General features: G+C 34.9%; 1 protein-coding gene across 1 annotated transcript in view; it reads right to left on the bottom strand.

Moving 5' to 3' along the window:
• The window catches only part of LOC114363140 (oxysterol-binding protein-related protein 6), a 56,116-nt gene extending 54,873 nt beyond the window's left edge, over window positions 1-1,243 (bottom strand). The window contains exon 1 of the mRNA XM_028318782.1: window positions 1,079-1,243. Coding sequence (XP_028174583.1) covers window positions 1,079-1,115 — 37 coding nt within the window. The 5' untranslated portion in view covers window positions 1,116-1,243. The remainder of the gene's footprint in view (window positions 1-1,078) is intronic.
• Window positions 1,244-13,438: the final 12,195 nt, after the last annotated feature.

Below are 13,438 nucleotides of genomic sequence, written 5' to 3' on the forward strand. Positions count from 1 at the left end.
CGGGCTGTCGCACGTCAGCTCCACATAAGCCAGTCCTGGGTTTCGAAAGTTTTAAGACGCTTTTGGGAGACTGGTGGCTTTATCCCGAGACCAAGTTCTGAACAGCGCCGTGCACTCTGTGCGTCCACGCGCACAGGGTGACACACGAACCAACCTGTGCGTTCGATTTGCGTAATACTTATTTAAAAAATGTTTCGAACAGAAGGTAATCAAGCCGTTAGCAATCTGGGTCGACAACGGGTACAAAGTTCTCCTCCTCTCCTTCTAATTGCCTTATCTTTTGAAGTTCATTATGGAAGCAATAAATGGTAGAGTATTGAGAATGGGTTTCCCGAAGCGAACTACCTTTTAGCACTGGAGAAAAGTCGTGAGTTACATAAGTTTTCCTATTCTGATCAAATTCTTTCGGCAGAGCAAACTGTCGAAGGACGCAAACAGTTCATCCTAACTTTCATTGACGGGTTTGTTTATTGAATGAGACATGTAGGTGCCATGTATGACATTGCCGGCCACTACCGACTACTGCAATGCAGGTTACTCCGTGTAACTTATTTTGTTTACTTTGCCGTACACAGGTCAATATTTTTTGTTGCAAAGTAGCTCCTATTGCTATTACATAGTCATATTCTGTGATAAGGAGACTTATGCCCGTTTTCACCATTAATCCTTAATTTTTAAGTGACCTCTATGGTAACACGAATTTTGTTTCCATAAGGGTCACTTAAAAATAAGGGATTGATGGAGAAAACGGGCATTAGGGCCTTTGATACAGCCTCTAAGTTGTACTCTAAGCCTCCAAGGCAAACCTTTTTTTTTCAATATTCAATAATTTTAGGCAGATTTGCATTCTTCGGGTTGTGAGATCGTGATGCGAATTATGGTGTCCACTTCCAGTCCATTAGAGATTTAAAATTTATTAGTTTGTTACATTTTAGCGAAACAAAAGACATAAACCGCTCCATCACAGATTGTAAAATTGCAACGAAGTGCCAAAATTGGTAAGATTTGCTCATTTCAACTTACATTTTGGACAAAAACCTACAGCGAAAGAGTCTTCCTTATTATAAAAAATACTAACCTAAGTTTGGTAAGGACAGAGGATTTTTCAACTTCATCTTGGTTCTATGTCAATCGCATACACAATCACATTACATTTATCATACACAGCACGTAAACCACACACAAAAACCGTCCTTCAAATAAGTTCTTGGCTTTTTGTTTTAAAAATCGACGCGTGCGCACAATCCAGGTAGATATTTACTCTGAAGTATTTATCAATAAACGCACTATCTTCGGAGATATATTTTATCAATGTAAATAGGATAGGTTATACTTATCAGGGATAATCATTTCAGTTTCAATTTTGGTGCTGTCAATTTCTTGTAATCGTAATCTGAATTAAAATTGTGAGTAATGACTGGATTTTTACGACTTTATTAAAGTTAATATTATCTAAGATCATCATAAACATGTTTTTGGATACAAAAGATTATGTACAAGACTTACGGAGCCTAGAGTATACTTAAAGGTAACTTACTGTGTCTGTTCTGTGTATAGGCTACCATTTGCCTCTGGTAAAAGAGGGGGTAGGTGGACCTACGATCTGATGAAGGTCGCGGGAGGTGCCTGGATGCGGGCGACGCAAGACCGGTCTTTGTGGAAATCCTTGGGGGAGGCCTTTGTCCAGCTGTGGACTTCATTCGCCAGAAACGAACAAAAAGAGGGGGACGTGCTCCTGAAGTGGAGACTAAATAATTAATATGACTATATAAAAAGCCTTTAAAATATACGGCCTCTACTAAGCCTAAACATATCCTCAATTTTTTTCTAATTCAAAATTTTATGAAAAATATTAGACCCAAAACCATACAGTGAAAATCAAGCTACATACAATTACTGTCGAATAATTAGACAATAATCAGTTTAAACATGGGATTTCTAGCGCCTTACTCACCAGTCAAGGTGAATGAGGAATTTTATGACATCATGTTTAGATCATTTTTGTAGACGCAGTAGGTATCTGCGTTGTAGGTTTTGAGTCAAGTCTTTAACTTAGTTTACTAAGATCTTTTGGAGTTTTGAAAATTAATTGGGGATGATAGGGGATTGGAATCTCACATATAGATTTCATCCCCATTATTTCTCAAGTAAAGGTATGAAAATGATATTTGTACTTTTAGCAAGTAAGTATAATTTTGTTTTAAAGTCTGTTCAACCAAACGCGAGATAGTCGCGGAATCATGCAGACACAAGTCAAACTGATAACCTTTTTTTTGAGTTAGAATAATAAAATGTACCTTATAAAATTATGTGTGTGTGTGTTACGCGTGATTAAAGGATTAAGATTTTCTGTGGCAGACCGAAATGAACATAGTTCAAACTTGGAGAAAATATCGGAATAATGTGTGTTACTGTATGCAAAAAATGATTTTACTATCTATCTACATGGGTTTGTTCCTTATAGCCTTCAGATTTACTTTCTTCCTTTCAATGTTTATTTAGGTACATCTTTTCTCATCTATCTCACTCGTATTAGCATTCTTCGACATAGAAGCATATACTTAATCGAAAGAGTTTCACAAAGTAGGGCTTCCACCTGCCCTATTACATAGTATACTTTAATACTTTGTATGTAACAAGCATTTTGTACCTGAGTCATGGCCGTTTACATTATTTAAGTATGTTTATCCGCTCGAGTCGCCGTAGTACAGTCGACCGCCCTTCAGGATAAACAATGTTGTCGCAAAATCGCATCTATTACAAAAGGTATAAGGGTGTTTAGTTTTATGTACAGTCGTCCATAAAGTGCTTAGTTTGGGGCTAGGTAATTGGTGTCACAGCAGGGGCAGTGTCATGTTGTAATTATGCAGGGTCTGCTTGGCAAGGTGGTTTGTAATACCTACTACGACTGTATCATCATTTCATCCTCAGTCTCTACAGGTAGTAAGGGTATCACATTTTTAGGGTTCCGTACCTCAAAAGGAAAACACGGAACCCTTATAGGATCACTTTGTTGTCCGTCTGTCCGTCCGTTCGTCTGTCTGTCAAGACCCTTTTTCTCAGGAACGCGTGGAGGTATGAAGCTGAAATTTATATCAATTACTCAGGTCTACTGTCCCTTGAAGCTGTGAAAAAATCAAACTTCTAAGCCAACGCAATCAAAATATTACAGCCGTTTATGCCGCAAATTTTCGACACTTGCAAGGGAATCAAAACCTACAGGGTGCTTCCCGTGAACTCAGAATCTTGAAATTTGGTACGAAGCAACGTCTTAGCATAGATAAATGAAAAATTACGAAAACCATAAATTTTTAGTTACATCACATAATATATATTTTTTTAATAATTTTAAACTTACTACCCATTTCCTCATAAACGCGTAGAGGTATTAAATTGAAATTCATACCAAATACTCAGGTCTATAATACCTTTAAGCTGTAACAAAATCAAACTTCTATGTCAAAGCAATCAAAAGAAACAGCAATTTAAGCTGCATATTTTGAAACTCGCAAGTACTCGCAAGGGAATCAAAACCTAAAGGGTACTTCCAGTCTACCTAGAATCTTGAAATTTGGCATGAAGCAACGTTTTATAGCACACATAAAGGAAAAATTCCGAAAACCTTAAATTTTTAGTTACATTACAAAATATATATTTTTTAATAAATATAAACTTATTACTTTTTTCCTCATGAACGCGTAGAGCTATCAAGTTGAAATTCATATCAAATACTTAGATCTAATTGCCTTTAACCCATGAAAAAAAAACATAGTTATGACTCGATTGTCGTAATGAACGAACTTTGTAAACCTTGCAGGTTTGTACGGAACCCTCGGTGCGCGAGTCCAACTCGCACTTGGCCGGTTTTTTTTTCAAACAGATCTAACGCATAACTGAGGCAGTGCCTGAGGTATGGCAGCGACAAGGGACTTAAAGGGAGGGTGTTTTTGTGACGTCAATCGTCAGCGAGACCTCAGAAGTGCTTCATTTGTATGCTCCTAATGCAGCTGTAGCTCCAAAACAGTTACACTATCTCCCTCTATACCCCCTTTGACTTTGAAATAGTGAGTGAGTTTCTTGCGCTGCTTCTTCTCAGCACTGGCCCATTTATTGTCCCGAAGCAGTGGTAGGGTTAATACTGGGAAGTGTAAGTGCTTTTTAATAGCCTATTTGCAAAAATATTTAATATAAAGTTAAATATAAAGTTTTATGAGTTTTTATCTTTCTTTTCAAGAATTTTTTGATCGACCCTTGTAGTAGGTTTTATAGTCGAATGTTCCTGAACGTAGTGGTGAGGATTGGGAGTCTATTTGCTTTCAATAGTGTTTCACAGACAGCTCTATCATCAGGCATGATGGAATACCAAGTTTTTTATGCAAGTAAAGTAAATCCTGTTATTTATACTCTGCGTGGAATTACCTTAAGTGCACATTAATCATTTTAATCAGCTTATGGCACGTGAGTGAGATAATTTTAATTCAATCTAGTTTTGCAATATAACATTAACTTCGTTAAGATATTGCTAATATACATAACCATAATAACTATCATCTGTTGTTTTGCGTTTACTTATCAGGTAATTGTATATTTATTAAAATTATATTAATATACGGTCATCACGCGATATGCGTACATAATAATAAGTGCCTATTCTATTATCTTATTATTTTATACAACATAAGCATAATAATTATTTTTCCTTGTATGAGTGTCTTTGACCAGATTATGAATTGACGACTATAAAGAATCTGAACTGCTGGTATAAACAAGTTCTTTAGTTGAGTCTAGGACTTAATAAGTGTAGTGTAGAAACCCCTTTACCCCTCCAGTGTGGAGTATAGACTAGCGAAAGAATACTGGCAGAAGCTGGATGCGACTATCCAAAAACATGGTAAAATAAATGGTGCGTAACATAAATACCCCAAGATTCTTTGGCCAGCAGTGGATTGCAATTGATTGTGATGATGATGCGATTGCTACATTAGCTGATAATGATGATGAATGTCTGAACCCGATGGACAGATGATTAGAGGTCCATTTTACTCGCTCAAGTGCGTACATTCTAGCTAGAGTCACCATACCAAAATAAAAATGCATTTAAAAAGGACAATGAGTAACTCTACTTGGATAATGTTTCATTTAATTTATTACGCTTCAAAGTTAGGTGTGGGCAAATCGATTGCTGGTCGCCAAAATTTATCAAAATTATAAGGAATAGACCTTGTTTTCGCTTTAAAAACAGTATATGCGTGTGGTTTAGAAAAAATACTGCTGTATTTTCCCCAATTAGCTTGAGATACAATAAAGAACTAACTAGACAAGGAAACTCGCTGCGGACGACCTTAATCCAAGTGAGGACATACAAGTCTGATATAATTCGCAATAAACTAGAAAAATAATGCACACAGTTTATTTTTAACAGGTCTCCAATTACTTGGATTACGCTGTAACACTGTTAAGGCAGTTATGTAAGCGATTCGCCCTGCTTCTTTCGATTGTTTATGGAATTACTCAATTTAGAGCACTGTCGTGGATCGGCTAGTGAAACTAATCCATACTTACTACTAATAATTTAAAGATGAAGAGTTTGTTTATTTAAACGCGTTAATCTAAGGAACCCCTGAAGTCCAGATCGGATTTGAATAATTATTTTTGTGTTGGATAGGCCATTTATTGAGAAAGGCTTTAGGCTATAACATCACCCTACAGCCAATAGCGGCGGAGCAGTAACTAAATAAAAATGTTGCAAAAACGGGAAATATTATTCAAATTATTTTCACGCTTACGAAGTTGCGGACACAGCTAGTCAACTATTTCATCTACAACAAGGAAGCTCTTGGCCTGCATCTCACCTGATGCAAAGTGATGATCAGGCAGAAGGTGGCAGCGAGCTTCACCCGGAATCCTCAACCACAGAGGAACTGGATATCCTTACCTCTAACTGTCAGAACACAACAATGCTCTAGCTGTTAATGAAACAGATAACTATGTATTGTAGCTAAGTATTGATTTGCCATCAGGCTCTCAAAAGTTTATGTGATAGGTACTTTTGTTGGTAAATTAGACAGAATCGTGTTCCTGAGGTGAAGACTAGCAATTATCTACCTATCTAATGATGATGATGTCACAGAAATGTAATCCCTACTAATATTATAAATGCGAGAGTACTGTCTGTCTTTCACGCTTAAAAATTTGGCATAGAGCTAGTTTGATTTCCGGGGAAGATCATAGGATAGTTTATATACCTACCAGTACCTCTAGTAGGAAAAACTTTCGAGTTCGTTTCGTTGCGTATTCAAAGTGTCATCGAAAAATTTTGTATGAAAAATTAAACAGCGCCCCCTATATTATAGCCGCCCTAGGGGGCGCTGTTTAATTTTTCATACAAAATTTTTCGATGACACTTTGAATACGCAACGAAACGAACTCGAAAGTTTTTCGTACTAGAGGTACAGTTTATGAAACAAGGACGCGCGCGATATAGTTTTTCGGTGAGAGACAAAATTTCAGGCGGGCGAGGCCGCGCGAGAACGAACTGGTTAAATTAAAATGGAAGCTTCTATATGCCTATGGTCCAATGATAGTCATTGTGGTGTTTTATGGGGGAGGTTGGAGGTGTATGTCTAAAAGTGTAGGTACTTCTAAGGGTTAATGATATAATAAATTACTACCATATTTCATTCCTTCACTGAATGATTTGTACCCTTATTTTAAGATGTTTCTTCTATAATACTCATTTTTTAGTCTTTAATATCCCTTCTCCCATGTTCACGAACGATGCTTGCTTAAGTGAAGCAGCAAATCGAACGCACAGCGTTGTTTAGAGCTTTGTGATTGGTTCGCGTGAGATCCTGTGTGTGCTCCACGCGCACTGTGAGACCTCATAGTAATGTTTGTGAATACAGGCGCTAGTTTCTTGTGCCCCCTTTTGAACAAGGCTACGTTCATAGCAATAACGGATGAAGGTACTTTACTGACACTTAGACACAAATGTCCTCGCTCATCACAGAAACATTCGCCCCCTAAGAGATTCAAACGAGCGACCGTTTAATGGCCTTGCGGATGCGAACCACTTTGCCCCGGTTATTTCGACGATAAAAATTTGTTGTCTACGCTAATATTAAAAGAGGATAGAGTTGATTGTTTGTTTGTATTGAAGGCTCCAAAACTACTGGACCGATTTGAAACATTTTGTCACCATTATGTCTGATCAAACCGTCTCGACCAGAAAGGCGCGCAATCCTCATCACGCATTGGTTCCCACTGAAAACCAGTTTCTCGGCATGACGTTTGTGTCATGTCGCGATTTTTGCTGAGCGGGCGATGATTTATTCTTATTATGTTGTAAACTACAGTTTCGTATAGTTTTTTGGATCCAGTTAACTGAAAGGCAATTAGTGGTACCTAATATTGTTTAAATCTAAAGAATATTGTCTTAGTTCTGTACGAAATAAACTGATGGATGTGTAGGTAGATAGGTATAGAAGATAAGTCAGTTTTCCTCAAGATCTTTGTGTCCATGTGTAGCAGATAATGACTCCATTAAACAGTATTTAAATGACGACTTAATTTAATGATGCCCTCATCATTTTAATGAAACAACAGTTTGATGATAATGAAATGTAAAAAATAAGTAGTATGAAGTCACGGAAAAGTTTCGTAATGCTGAAGCCTGACCTAACAGAATGTCAATATGTATTTAATAGAGGTTTTAAAAAATTCAAGCACATGTAAAGTACTTGTACCATTCATTCAGGTGCTTTTAGGGCTGATTTTTCAATCGCTGGTTAACTTTTAGCTGAAGAATAAATTTGGCACATTGACAGTTTCAGTATGGGAAATAATGTCAAAATGACAATTTTATTCTTCAGTTAAAAGTTATCCGATGATTGAAAAATCAGCCCTTAGAGGAATACAAAAATTCAGCTAGAATCTAGAAAAACTGCTTTTTTTAAACTAGAAAAAGAACAATCCATTTTATTTCTCCATACAGATGTCAATGAGTTCAGCTGTTAGTGAGATTACCTTGACAAACATTGAAACAACCATAAAGGCATACCTACTTTATAATCTGTAATAATATGTTAGTCTCTATTGCAATGGATTAAGGTTTTATTGCAAAAACAAAGCAATATATAACACATAATTGGACATGTGATTACACCTTATCAGCTGTAATCAGGGTCATTTTTAAACACAAATCTATTTAGGAAATTACTCAAACTAATTGTATGAAATTGGACACTATTTTTATCAGGGACTAGCGATTGCCCGCGGTTACGCTCGCGTGTATATCGAAGTACCGTGATTTTGTATACAATGAAGAATGTTCACTAATTTTGTTTTTTAGCTTTCTGTATTCTCTGTTAAAAGTAAAAAAATACACGTGAAAGAATTATTTCGATACGTCACTTAGTTTCCAAGATATTGAATTTTAAAAGTGCGGGCGTTTAATTTTATGCGCGTGACGTCATATTACAGTGACTGGCTCATATTTGTATGGGTGGAATCTTGCAAGCTGAATTAAGACCCACTTCCAGGCAACCGATTATTAAATTTCGCAAACACATGTGATTTGGATGACCATGCAATATTATGATGACATGGAGCTGATCTGATGATGGAGCTGGAAGGTGGCCATAGGAACTCTATAATAAAACGACTTAAATGCATCGAGTTTGGGCTCGTTCGTTTTGTATTGATGAGTATTTTAATTCTATATAGTAATCGGGGTCTAATTATGGAGCTGGAAGGTAATTCGCAAAAAAACGACACAATCGCATCAAGTTTGGGTTTGGTTCAATTTTAATTTCTGTGATGGGTCTGGGTGTTAATATGTATAATAAGTTTGTATTTACAAAAAAAAATTATTTAAGTATGTTTATATCCGTTTTCTAGTGAGCGGACGCTGTGAATGTACGTCACACGGGGTCACGTGACCGTCGGCGGGACTCAATATTTAACCTTCGTATACCCGCGCGAAAAAGCATGACACATATACCCGCGCACGGTCTCTCAGACCGAAAGTTGAGCTCGTGTTTTATAGTATAATTTTGTACTGTATTGTACTATAATTTGTTTTAAATTATACGTTAAGGTTATAATTGCATAAAAAAATTAAAACCAATGTTATATTTATAGATATTTTGGTTTAATCAGCCTTTAAATCAGACTTAAAATTCAAACAAAATTTTACATCTCCTAAATTTAATAACAAAAAAAAAACTTTTTTTCTTTTGATGCCTAAAAAAACTACTATAAAATACAATAAATGGAAGTATCTTTATTAATATAATAGAACAAAACAGTATTAATCACTAGTGGTTTCAGTGGAATAATATCCGGAATATACCATAACTGCATGCTCGTATAATGTCAAAAATACTTTTTGCATCTGACAAATCACCCTCCTGCTAAGAATCTGTGTTGTTCTCCTGCACTTCTAAATCATCCTCCACCTCATCACTGTCACTCTGGTCATCATAGTTGGAGTTCGAATCTTCACATTCTAACAGCGCCCTTGTCCTTTCTTCGTTCATTATGACGACAAAAATGGCTAAAACAAATTAATAATAATAAAATACAGTAATACTTAATTGATATGAAACGCCACTAAAATATGACAATAAATTTTATTGAGTAATATTGTAAAATAAAATAATAGTAACATACCTGAAGTAGATACACGTATACCCGCGTCGGTCTCACAGACCGAATAACAGCAAAAAGTGACACATGTACACTTGGCAGCAGCGATCGCCCAACACTAAACAATGGCAGGCCACAAATCATGAAGCTACTAAAAACCGCAAAGTCATAGAGTTATTACTTTTTGAAAAAACTTCGATTTATTAGTTCGTCGGTCTGAGAGACCAACGCGCGGGTATAGGAAGGTTAAGCGAACTTTGAATGCCTATAAAATCATAACTACTGGGTATTTTTGAATGAAATAAAAACTAATGTATTTGTAAATGTAAAACCTTAACTGTACCATAGGTTTCAAGTGATTTTGCATACCTAGTAACATTCTCAATTATGTACTTCATTGGTTTTTAAGTTGATATTTTATGAGGAACCCTAATTCACAGTAGAAGTTATCCTAACATCAGAAATCTGGCATTCAAAGTATTTGCTGCTGAAAGTATCATCAAAATCGGTTCAGCCATTATACAGGCAGGATGACAGTAACAGACATTACACAAAAAATGTCTCACTCTCAAGTATTTTAATAAAAATATTTATTTTGTTGACATTACAAACATTCAACATTTTTTTATTTCTTTAGACAAAGATTGGAATTTGTACTGTAATCCAATATTCAAAAGGTCTACATAATATTTTAAACACCACAAGATTTAACTCTAATTAGTTTTTCTTGTTGGATTTTAGGAAACTTGTGACATTTTTGTTTACATTAGTGAAATGATGAAAAGTAAATTTTTAGCTAAAAATAGAAATTATTAAGTACATAGTATTTTCAGCATAGAGGAATTTACATGTCATATTTTAATGAGATAATAATATGCAAATTAAAGATGAGATTATAGTTGTTAAATAGTGACATGTCGGACTTGAAACTGAGTGACATTGACATTGTACAAATATTACTGCAAATTAAACATTTTAACATAATCTTATGATAATTAATTGTAATTTATTTGAATTATTCTTAAATTACATGAAGGATAATATGATTCCTTGTTTATATCATGAAAATACAATTACTTACTGATGTACTGGCAATGCATTGTAATACTTTGGGAATAAAATAATGTAATGAAAATATTTATTCCTTCATTTGTTTCTAAGTTTAAATAGGATTTTAATTGTAAGAGTTTATACAATATGATGTACAGTGTTGTTATTAATATTTGTAAGTATAGTTATTTGCACATCTCAAGTTTTCATTATGCTGTGGAACTCTCTTGCATGAGACTGCGTTTACAATTAAAATCCATTTATTTTGGAAGTAGGCTTAAATAAATAAATAAATATCTTTTACTTGAATTTTATTGTCTTAATTAACTGGTACTTGAAGGGTTTATGTCCGAATTAATGTTACAGAGTTTTAGCCTCCTTAGTATTAATTATTAAAACAAGTGTTCAATACAAGCCATTCACTATTTTCATTCAGTAAAAATCATTCAATATTTTTGTAGCAGCAATTAAGTTGATTTCAGTCTTATGAGCAATCAGTAATGTGTCAAGGAGAACTGCAGACAAAACAAATTGCACAAGATAACTTAATTTCTTTCCATGTTACAATGTAACCATGTTGTAAGTGCTACTATACCTACAATTTAGAGCAACATGCATACTAAATGACTGGTTTTTATAGAGCTCTACAAAGAATTAGACATTAAAATAAGACAAACTGACTACAAGGCGTTACATGTCTGATGATGTCATTCTTTTGCAGACTTATTCATTGCATTCTTATAGGTAAATTATAGCTTTCAACCGCACAATATGTCTTTCAAAAATATACACACTACAACTAGATTACTATATAACCTAACATCACAATCAGCCTTATTACAATCCATTAGAGATGAAACTTCCGACACTTTAATTGATTTATTTTAGTCACAAGCATTTCTATAGACATTACATGTATTCAAAATATTTTCAATGCCAACTGGCCAAGGAAAAAATAGACGATACGGCTTCGCATATTTATACCAAGTAGTTTGGATAGCCTTCAATGGAAAAACTGGTTTTCTTACACATGTTCGTGTTACGAGACAATTGCAAAACGATAAGTAGAATTATATGCGATAAACACGCATTTATTGAACGAAAAATGGGTGTATTAACTTTGAAGACTTATGACTGAGAGCCACGGAAATGGATCGCTGTCACCACCCAACTAAATAAAACTAATATACACGTTGTTTAATAACATACCAAGCTGTATACTTACGTAAGATTCTCTAAATAACAGGGATCACAAACATCACAGACGAAATTGATTTAGGAAATTGCACTGACGATTTTATTTATCGCGAAACAACCACACACGAATTTGCACTTAACTTTTTTTTATAGCTACGAAGCGAGTTTTGCGTGTTACAAACGTATTATGTTATTCATTTTACAAATAATTGGTTAAATTTAGAAAGAAACCCGCGAGAACGAAACACCATTTTGAAATATTGAAGAAAATTGTCAAGGATTTTTCCATCTGTGATTTTTCCCCTTCTTGTCAGGCAAGCAGGCAGGCTTGCGTCATTGCGACAATTTGACTTTTTCTTTCGTAAACGTGTCGTGGACTTGGGTAAATGCATTTTCCCCCAAGTTGCACATATTAAAAATCCATCACAAATATTCATAACCGAAGTGAAAACCGTTTCTATTTCACATTTCATACTGAATACAACAAAAAGTTACAATTTTTCTTTAAAAATGAAAAGATTTTTCACTAAAACACGCAAAATGGATGACAACATTTTAGTTCTGTACTTCTCACATAGATGGCTTTGTTTTAGATTTTAGCACAAAGTAGAAAATCAATACTACTATTTTTGTACAACAACAACAATTAATTATTTTGAACAAGAAACTTATCTACCTACTTTATAAAAATATTTTCATTTAGATAAATAAAGTAAGGTACAAAAATAGAGGCAATGAGCGCCACCATTTACGATCACTACTTAGTTTGCGCTACTGTAAATTATGGTCCTGCACTCGCCAGTTCGCTCTTAAAAAATCAATCATCATCATCATCAACAGCCCTTTACAACCCACTGCTGGACTATGAGCCTCCTAGACTTTAGTGGAGGGTTTTGCTGTGGTTTTGCCATAATCTCCACGCTTGGCAGACGGAGTTTAAAAGATTAATGTCAGAGATTTTTCTCTGTTTGTTCTCTGTCTGTTTAATGTAAGTAGTTCCTCAATCGCCTAAAAAATCAATAAAAAACTAGGTATATAGCAAGTAAAAATACCTACTCAAAGGCAAAATGAAACAAAACAGGATCTTCTAAAATGGCAATGCCAAATTTTGTATGGAAGGTGGCGTCTTTTTTTTTTCGCGCGGCCATCGACCAAACTTTGTTTTGTGATTACAAAATAGTGTAATAAACCAAACTTACTATGGCATGTATACCTCTAAACTCAGTCTGAACTGAGTTACGAGCATTAGAAGTTTAATTATTTTCATACTAGATTTGCTTTTTGCGCGCAAGTTTTGTAAGAAATTGCAACAAAATATTGCGCTATTTTTTTATTGCGCTGATTCTGCTGCATACTGATGTCTGGAGCCTTTAATGGATGGTATTGTTTGTTTACACATACAATGTCATTATTTTGTTGCAATTTCTTACAAAACTTGCGCTCAAACAGTAAATCTAGTATGAAAATCATCAAACTTCTGATGCTCGTAACTCAGTTCAGACTGAGTTTAGAGGTATACATGTCATACTAAGTTTGGTTTATT

This window comes from Ostrinia furnacalis, unplaced genomic scaffold (genome assembly GCF_004193835.3).
Source record: "Ostrinia furnacalis isolate ACB-3 unplaced genomic scaffold, ASM419383v2 OfSCF7013, whole genome shotgun sequence".
NCBI classification, from domain to species: Eukaryota; Metazoa; Arthropoda; class Insecta; order Lepidoptera; family Crambidae; genus Ostrinia; species Ostrinia furnacalis.